Here is a 10,000-nt window from a genome sequence, read left to right on the forward strand (position 1 = left end):
GGGGGGGGAGAGGGAGAGAGAGAGAGGGAGAGAGAGAGGGAGAGAGAGGGAGGGAGAGAGAGAGAGAAGGAGAGAGAAAGAGAAATGGGGAGAGAGAGACAGAGAGAGAGAGAGAGAGAGAGGGAGAGGGGGGGAGAGGGAGAGAGAGAGAGAGAGAGAGAGGGAGAGGGGGGGAGAGGGAGAGAAAGAGAGAGAGAGGGGGGAGAGGGAGAGAGAGAGAAAGGGAGAGAGAGAGAGAGAGAGAGAGAGAGAGAGAGAGAGAGAGAGAGAGAGCTGGGATCAGAATCCTCAGATGCAAGAAGAATTCCAGATCAACCCTTTATCCACTCATCCCACTTGTCGATTCTCTGTTGGAAAAAAAAAAGTCTCTCGTGAGGAGGTGTGTGGGGGCAGGGGGTGGCAGCATTCTGCTCAAGATTGTGCCCAAGTGGGCTGTGGACGCCGGGGGATTGAACCCAGTACCTTCCGGCTACACCATCCTCCCCCCAAAGGGCTGTCCTTGGGTCGGGCTGGAGAGGGAGGAGTTGGGCTCCTTGGCTGGCACGGAGAGTTGTCCCGCCACTCGATTGTTCTGTAAACCCCGGCTTGTAAAGTCATGTGACACTTTAACTGTGATGAAGGGCTTTGCACCAGAATTTATACGAGGGAAAAAATAAATTCTTAAAGTCGTCCTGGGGGGGGGGGGGTGGGCTACACCCTTAAGACGGAGCGCAGATAATTCACTGGATACACTTTATTCCCTGTTTAAATATTTCATGCGCTTTTTTTTGAGCCGTGAAATATCGGCTCTTTTCTTTCTCTGTTCGTGACGGGAGATGTAGCACTCACCTGTGTCTGAACTCAATGGCTGAATCAACAGAGGAAGTTCAAAAGAGAATCACTCTCCTCCTCCTCCTCCCCGCTAATGTCTTCTCCTGTAGCTGTAGTACCTCGACCAATCAGAGGTCTCCCACCCGCCTTTACACTTTAATCTTCCCGGCACCAATTACCTCTCAGCCAATCAGACGTTTCATACCCTCCAGCACCCATCATAGGGCTGCCCTTCACTGTGACTGCTGTCGCCTGCCCCTCTGTTGTGCGTCATTGTCAGATACTGTGTCTCCCCCCCCCATCTCGACCGCTCAATCTACACACCCCGGCACCAGCAGTAGCAAGGACGGATCAAAGACTATATTCAGCCTCTGAAGGAGGTCTATATATATACTTAATATATATACAATATATATTTATACACTCACACACACCGCAGTACTCTATCTTTCCATGGGTCAAGCGCCCTGAGGGAAACGCCAACACCCATGTTTGAAGTTTGCATACAAACGGCAACGCATCGCACACTCGCACACAAAATGTTATTAGCATCACAACCTTGTGATTACGACTCGTGCTTTCAAAAGAGCATTTCCACAATAAGTGCAATATCATCATCTTCCACGCGCTCCCCAATGACCGCGGCTCTGGGCTTTCAATTAGTGACCGGTTGCCAATGAGCTATATTTAATCCTAACCTAAAGCCCCGCGCTCATATTTCAGAACCCCGGCGCGGTACGCCGAGAGGCCCGCCGAACCCACTCCAATTTGGCTGATTAAAGAGATGCGCCGCAGAATTAGAGATCCGTGAAGGGGTGATAAGGAGAATGAAGTGGCTAATCAATGACACCTGAGGACAGGCTCCGGATCTCCCCCCCCCCCCGCTCCCCGCCTCCCTCTCCCCCGAGCCAGCGGTCACATGACCCTCAAACGCTGGCCAGGTGCCATTTCCACCCACTCGGAGCGCCATCGTAAAAAAGGGAAGAGGGGGTCGGTGTTGTGTTACGAGCTTCGAGGCGTTCCCCCTGAGGGCGGCGGAGGAGACGGCGGTGGTGGAGGAGGAGGTGGAGGAGGAGGTGGAGGAGGTGGTGGTGGTGGTGATGGCGGTGTACTTTTCAGCCGCCGCCGCCGCCTCTATGGGGCTTAAGAAAAGCCAGCATTGAGGTTGGAACTGTCGCCTGGCTTGTGAATTATGGGGAGGATTTAGGCTTTTATCAAGTTTCAAGCAGAAATGTTTATGCTTTTAATGGGAATATTTGTGCACTTGTTCGTGTGTGTGTGTGTGTGTGTTTATGTGTGTGTGTGCTTTTCAATACTTTGTGCCTTTATTTCCTGGTGTGTCTGTGTGTGTTTGTGCACCTCTGCGTGCGTGCGTGGGTGTGTGTGTTTGTGTGTTTTCCGGTACTTTAGCGCCTTTCATTTCCCTGTGCGTCTGTGCGTGCCGGTTCATGTATGCATGTGCGTGTGTGTGTGTGAGTGTTTCCGTGTCCTTGTGTATGATATTGCACGCATGTAACGCCTCTGTCCTTGTGTGCGTGCGTGCGTGTTAAACTGTGTTTACCCCTCTACCCTTTAGAAGTGCCCCGCAGGCTGTCAGGAGTACGCTCCTAAAGCTCTAAAAGCAGATTGAGGCTGCGAACGCGGATGGTAAAAAAACACATAAACACGAAAAACAAATAGACAGAAGGAGGCTGAGGGTGACTGACAGGAGGCCCATCCAATCCCAAGCCATGTGTAACACTGCATTCACAGAATCCCGCCTCCAAAGTGCAGAGGGTGGCGGCACAGGGACTCCTGAACAAACAAACAAACCCTTAGTGGTATCCCAGTGGAGGGGGGGGGGGTGTTTTAAAGCCAGACTCCTGGAGATACAGACTCCTCGAGTTCCCGTCGGCAACGCTGAGATCTAATCATAGATACTCTCCCGCTCCTCGTCGCCGTGTTGAGAGTGTTTCCTGGGCGCCTCACGCCGGCGTAGCCGGGTTAAGATGTGCGGCGTGTTGTGATGTTATTTTTACGTTGTGCCGTTTGTCAAACAGAACGCCGAAGAGTGTACGCATTGAGGCATCCATCGGTGAGGATTTGGGATGTTTATTTGTGGGCATGTACAGTGTGTCTGTGCAGGTCCCACAGCGATGCTTCTGGTGCAGGGGTCGGCAACCCTTGGCACGGGGCAGCATAACCATTGGCACACCTCATTTTTAATTTAATTGTATTATTATTATTAAAACATTTCAACGCACAATGCGGCAGCATAATCATTACTACCGAATTTTTTTTGCACTTTATTCTGTTTGGGGCATTTCCTCCCGCGGCAAATATGTTTAAATTAGTTACAGAAAGCAGTGTTCTGAAATGGGATCAATTAATAGTTCTTAAACCTATGTTGTGAGTAATAGAGAAGAAAATATTTAAAATATTGTTGCAATTGGCCTGTATGCATCGCCAATACATGGTTTTGCAAAGCTGTACATGTCTTAAAGATATTGATGTGGATGGTTCCAACATTCTCAAGTATTCTCGTTTTTTTACATTTCTCACAGTGCGAATATGTTTTTGAATGAGTTTCTGAAAATGGTGTTTTAAGATGGACATATGTAATTATAATTTGTAAGCCCATGTTGCAAATAAAACAACCAAAAAAACCTTTAAAATGTTGATGCATGATTGTGGACTATATGGAAATAATACAATTCCAGGTCTTCTGGAAATGTTTTTGGTCGCTGTGTCATAATTCAGCTAAGTATTTAATATATTGTTGCTTAAGGCACACTCATTAACGAGTAAATGTCAAACTGGCACTGCATGTTGAAGAGGTTGCTGACCCCTGTTCTAGTGTATGCGGCGATATGTTGTGGCAGTGTGTGTAGACGTGGACCTGGCCAAGGCGAACAGCCTCTGGGGCTGGCAGAGGCTGCACACCTGTTGCTCGTTGAGTGATCAGTGGTCAACAGGTTAAACCAGCCGTCTCCCCACACACTCAGGGAGGGATCTATGATCATGATGGTGATCATGCATCATTATCAATAAACCGGTCTGTCATCGCCACCACCCTGCGCCACCCCCGGCCTCCTGCAGGTGGCGTGAAGCGTGGACCTTGCTCAATATTAGCCTCATAGCATAACTGCCTAAGTCATATTTTTAGGTTCATCTTGTATCTAGTATCTGCTTTAAATAGAAGAATTAGGCAGATAGTGGTTATGGAATGTGAAAAGCACTCTGATTGGCTTAGGATAGAGCCAATGAGGTATACTGAACCAGCAGCGCCAGGAGAGTAGAGTTAGGTAAGAGATCACAATTTGGCCAAAATATCAATTAGGCAAATATGCTATGAGGCTCACATTATTTATGTATGGATGTGTGTTTCTGTTGTACGTACAGGTGTGTGTGTGCTTCTGTTGTACGTATAGGTGTGTGTGTGTTTCTGTTGTACGTACAGGTGTGTGTGTGTGTGTGTGTGTTTGTGTGTGTGTGTGCGTGCGTGCGTGTGTGTGTGTTGGTGTATGCTTCACCTTGTAGTTGCATGTTTGTGTGTGACTATTCGACCTTCAACGTGTGCGTGTGTTTGGGTCTCTGGTCGCCGTACTTTGTGTCTGTGCGTGTGCGTGTGTGTGTGTGCGTGTGTGTGTGTGTGCGTGCGTGCGTGCGTGCGTGCGTGCGTGCGTGTACCTGGCCAGGTACTGCCCTGAGGAGGGCATCAGGTCGGGGTCCGGCCGCTCGTAGCAGCTGACCGTGTTCTGGACCAGCGCCAGGTCGGGCCGCACCGCGCTGGCCGCCGTCACCGCCCGGCCAATCAGCTGCAGCGCGTCCCGGATGTAGAAGCTGATTGGCTTGCGGCCCACCTCGCCGTACGCCAGCAGCCCCAGGGGGCCGCCCAGCGTGTGCAGGGAGTCGGGCGACAGCGGGTACCCCATGATCCACTGCAGCGCCGGCATCAGCGGGGAGAGGCGCTGGGCGGCCCGCAGCACCGACGACACGCACTCCGGGTCGGAGCCCAGCAGGAGCACCGAGGAGAGGGGGGGGGGGCAGGGGGGAGGAGGGGGAGCGCAGCACGCGGCCCGACAGCGCCGAGAACACCTGCTCCTCCCGCAGGTCCTCCCGACGCTGCTCCTCGCTGGCCCCGCCCCTCGGCTCCTCCCCGCCCCCCGTCAGGTTGACCGTGTCCCAGAGCCGCCAGCCCAACCCCCCGTGGGCCTGCAGGTAGGCCAGCAGCCCCTCCGCCCCCTCCTCCCAGCCCGGGCAGATCACGGCCGCGCCCCCCCCCCCCTCCCCCCGCCTCCCCCCCTCCTCCTCCTCCTCCTCCTCCGGTGCTGATGCTGCCCTCCCGGTCTCCTCCTCCTCCTCCTCCTCCTCCTCCTCCCTGCAGGATGGCCAGGAGCAGACTGCCCAGCGCGGAGGGAGCGACACGCGCCGACATCTGGAGGTGGAAGGGGTTCTGTGGGGGAGGAGGGGGGAGGAGGGAGGAGGGGGGAGGGAGGGTGGGGGGAGGGAGAGAGAGAGAGAAAAGAGTGCAATGAAAAAGGGAGTGAGAGGCAAAGATCAAAGGGTAAGAAAGATGAGAGGCAAAGAGAGAAATACAGAGCGGGAGGCGACACAGACGACACAGACAACGGGGGAGAGGGGGAGAGGGAGGGAGGGGGAGGGAGGGAGGGAGAGAGGGAGGGAGGGAGGGGGCGACGCGAGGTCGGGAGAGCAAAGTGGAGAACATAGGAGAGCAGGATAGAGGATTATAGATGAAAGAGAAGCAAGATAGATGGGTGGGAGGGGGGGAGTCAGAAAGAGGAGGATAAGGGAGGGAGGGAGGGAGGCGGGAGAGGACGGAACAGGAAGCAGCAGAGGAGAGAGAAGGGGAGGAGACGAGAGAGAAGGGGAGGAGAGGAGAGAGAAGCCACCAGAGAGATTAAAGGAAGTGTCCGAGCCGCAGAGCCACCAGCACCGTAACACACGTTAACACTTTACTCCAAACACAGATCCATCGCAAACGCACAAACCGCTACCCTGCGTCGTCTCTCCTCCTTTGCCCCCGCCCCGCTCCCAGATCCAGGCAGGAGACAAACAAGAGGGTGGCTGACCCGCTGGTCTGGGCTCTGACGGAGTCAGCCCCCCGTCCCTGTGGGCACACTGGCCTGTTTTATACCGCTCCAAACGCCCCGACGCCCTTGAACGCGGCACACACGTGGAGACTCCCCTCCCTTATCAGGATCTTCTCTGTTGCCCTGCTGTGCGCGTGTGTGTCTGTGTGTGTGTGTGTCTCCGTGTGTGTGTATCTGCTTTTGCTGCTGTGTGTTTGCATCATTGTGTGTGTGTGCGTGTGTGTGTGTGTGTGTGTGTCATCGTGTGTATCTTTGTGTCTGTAAATGTGTGTGTCTCCATGTGTGTGCTGATGTGTGTGTTTCTATTTGTCCTGCCTCGGTTAGTGTGTGTGTGCCTGTGTATGTGTCAGCGTGTGTATCTTTGTGTATGTGCGTGTGTGTGTGCGTGTGTGTCCGTGTGTGTGTGTGTGTGTGCTGTGAGCTCTGGGCCAGGTCTGAAGGGGACTGTGTGTGTCTCAAGGTCACACCTGACTCAAACCTCCTCTGATGTATTGCGCGGCGATGCCCGTCTTGCCCCCTCCCCTGGGGGCAGAGGGGCGGAGCCTAGCGACCAGCCCTCCCCCCCCCCTATGAGTTGCTTTGAATTTATTATTTATTTGACATAAATATGCATATCAATATATAGATAATCCCTCCTAACCTTGATGGGGTGTTGTGACTGCCACTCTGCCCTCTCTTGTGCGTCAGCGAGTGTTTGTCAAATCAGCGACCGTAAACATCAGGGACAGACAGCATGAGACGACTCTCAGAGGGCTGTGCGATGTGAACATTCCGTGTTCTTGGGGCGACTGGCACGGAGCACAGCCCAGGAGGGCTGTGATTGGCTCCTTCTTGGTTTGTGAACACACTTTTTTATTGCATCTGAATTTGATGTATTATGGGTCGAAAGATGTTTTGCTGGCCTCCTTGACAGCTGACACCTTTCAGCTGTCAACGACGTTTGCGTTTGTTGTATTTTGACGGCAAATAACGAATCGACGCATACATTCATAACTAGCTGAATGATATCGGCGGAAACTTGCAAAAAAAGGTGAAGCATGTCAACATTCACCCTATTTCTCCAGCACCCCCCCCCCCCATGCCGAAGCCGTTACCTGATGGAGACACACAAACAGATGTTTACAGAGTCCTTATCTGTGCCAGACAGGCTCAACCCAGCCAGGCCACCAGAGGTTATATTTCAATACTGACATTCAAACGCAGTCACTCCCTCACCCCCACACCCACACCAGCGGCCGTGCCATGTGGGGGCCGTGAGTCACTGAGCTTGTCATGGAGGGGGGCTTCGGTCAATGTTTCCCGACCCCGGTTGTAAGAGCCCACTCCCAGCCACCAACTAGCGAGCTGACTTATAGGATTTGAGATATTCGATGACACATATTTGATTTAAACATTCTTTAAAGGTCTCATTAAGGTCCTGTATCTATATTTATATGAACACACTGCCTAATGATTCGTTGCCTTGAGCAAATGCCGCCGCTAATCACTTGTGTTGCGATGCAAAGCACACGCGCTCACGGCGAAACGTTCCCCAACTTGAAATGGGCTTCCAAACGTCCCAAACCACTGGGTGGGAGTTACTTGAGTCATGGAAGTAGGGCTGAACGATTTTGGGAAATAATCAAATTGTGATTATCTCGACCAATATTGCGATTGCAATTAAGTATGCGATTTTTCTTTTTAAAGTTCATTATGTTCTGTATTATTCACTGAACAAGCAATGAATCATTCTGTAGTGTGACCAACACAACATGGGAAGCAGTCAACATGCTAACCGAGACGATGTCCTTATCCGAGCGATTCGGGTTCGATTCCCGCCCGTGGCCTTTTGCTGCGTGTCCTCCCCTCTCTCTCCCATGTGTCTGTGTCTATCCCACCCGATAATAAAGCAGAAATAATAAAAAGAATATATATATATTACATTCTACGTTCTATTACATTGTGAAGTCGGTTTGAATTTGGTTAATCGTTCAGCCCTACAGAGGAGGTAATGAATCCGAAAGCGTCCATGAAGAGGTCGCAGAGTCGGGATCACAGTCTGCCACGGCTCCTTGGCGGCCTCGAGTTGCAGCGGAGCCACAAGTTTTATCCCCTTCGTTACGCGACCAATCACGTTGAACTGAGAAGGTCACATGTTCCGCCAGAGCGTTGGCCCACAATGCACCTGGTTATCTGAATCATTAAGCAGTCACTGTAATCCCAAGAGATCTACGGGGACTTATCAGACGCGTTGAGGAGCAGGCAGGGGGGCGAGGTGTTCTGCTCAGGGATGCCTACAGGTAGACCGCACAGGCATCCGTGAGCAGAAAACACACACTACACCCCACACAGACACACACTTTCCTCCCATACACACAAATCAATGCCCACACGCAAACACGCACATGCCTACACCACAGATTGTGACATCTGACCCTCACACCTAGAGAGTGAGGCAGAGTGAGGCAGAGAGAGCAATACATATACATATATATATATATACATACATACGTATTTATAGAGGGAGAGAGAGGAAGAGAGAGAGAGATTGGATGGATATCCACGGTCACACAATGGACGTCCCTGCGGCCCACACACAAAGGCACGATTCAAATGGAAATGTTCCACCGGGGGAATAGGGAGTTAACAGTGGAACCATCTTCAGAGAGAGAGCCCTTTGAGGTGCTCTAATAAGAGAGAGAGAGAGAGAGAGCATGCTGAATGATATCCTGTACAGTACAGAATGAGTACAGTAGATGTCTTGTTCTTCTTCATCTAGGGCAGGTGTGCGTGTGTGTGTGTGTGTGTGTGTGTGTGTGTGTGTGTGCGTATGTGTTTGAATATGTGTGTGTGTGTGTGTGTGAGTGTGTGTGTGCGTATGCGTGCGTGTGTGTGTTCGCGTGTGTGTGTGTGAGTGTTTGTGTGTGTGTGCGTGAGTGTGCGTGTTTGCATGTGTGTTGGTGTGTGAGCTTGTGTGTGTGTGTGTGTGTGTGTGTGGACGGCAGGGTTTGGGGTTGGTGGTGAAATAGGGCGGGTAAGCGGGAATAGGTCTCTGTGCTTTTGAACTCTCCAGGGGGCCTATAGAAGGAATCAACAGAGGAAGTGTGTGTGTGTGTGTGTGTGTGTGTGTGTGTGTGTGTGGGGGGAGGGGGGTTGAGACCCAGCAGGAGGTGAGACAGGGGGAAGGAGAGCGATGCCGACTGCAGGTGTCTTCAGAGCAGCGTTCAGCGTTTACCTGTCTGGATGGAGACAGGCCTCCTGCGATGGGAACTATCAGCTCCGTGTCAGCATCTAGTCTACCGCTACGCCGACAGTTAAACAACGAGGCCGAAAAAGTGGTTGTGGGGGATGTACCGAAGCAAACTAATTGGTTGTGTAAAAACCATGGATTACTAACAGTAGCCCGTGGCTCAGAAAGGCCCTGCAGAGGTGTCTTCCATTAAAACGGCGGCAAAACAAAGACACAAAATCAATTCTGCTGATCACTATTGTCATATTGTCAATTACCATGATGCGGAATCAATACGAGCAACATTAGCGAATGAAACCATCTACAATCAGTATGACAATTTGTGAATCCGAGCCAAATTTGGGACTCCAAAATCTGGCGAATCGACAAAAAAGAGACAGAAGAACACAAACCAATACGTTATCTTTTTGTCATTCATCACTTACGTCCCTTTCATCCTGACCAACAATCGAGGCTCATGTCTTGAGGTCAGACTCCATTAGCATCACAGGCAGACCTTGCTCTCCTGGGATACGTAGTTTATATTCCATCAGCGCTACCACGGTTTAAAGCATCCCCCAGGGTTTTAATTTAGAAAGTGTTATTAAATTGGCCGGTCAGTGACATAAAATAAACTATAACGGTCGTAGGTGAGCCACAAAATAAGCTCATAAAAAGGCTTTGAATTTTCCCCCCGTGAGGAAATCTCGACGCAGACAACTTTTAATATATGAAATCACAGCGAGTCAGCTGCCGTTAATGCTGTCGTTGACGTCGTGGCACTGGCGTGTAATTTCAGCTACCGCGTTCTGGCATTAATATTAATGCGCTACTTTCCATGTTTCATTTTCCTTCCACTTTCTACATCAAGTATTCCAGAGGACGGTCC

At 51.3% G+C, this 10,000-nt stretch overlaps 1 protein-coding gene across 1 annotated transcript in view; it reads right to left on the reverse strand.

Moving 5' to 3' along the window:
- Window positions 1-10,000, reverse strand: part of LOC307086853 (glutamate receptor ionotropic, NMDA 3B-like) — a gene marked incomplete at both ends in the record, with an annotated part of 62,252 nt that overhangs the window by 4,576 nt on the left and 47,676 nt on the right. The window contains 3 exon segments of the mRNA XM_079752200.1: window positions 4,480-4,829; window positions 4,831-5,085; window positions 5,129-5,245. Of these exon segments, the coding sequence (XP_079608326.1) occupies window positions 4,480-4,829; window positions 4,831-5,085; window positions 5,129-5,245 (722 nt within the window).

Source organism: Pollachius pollachius (genome assembly GCF_949987615.1).
Source record: "Pollachius pollachius genome assembly, chromosome: 15".
In the NCBI taxonomy this organism is placed as follows: Eukaryota; Metazoa; Chordata; class Actinopteri; order Gadiformes; family Gadidae; genus Pollachius; species Pollachius pollachius.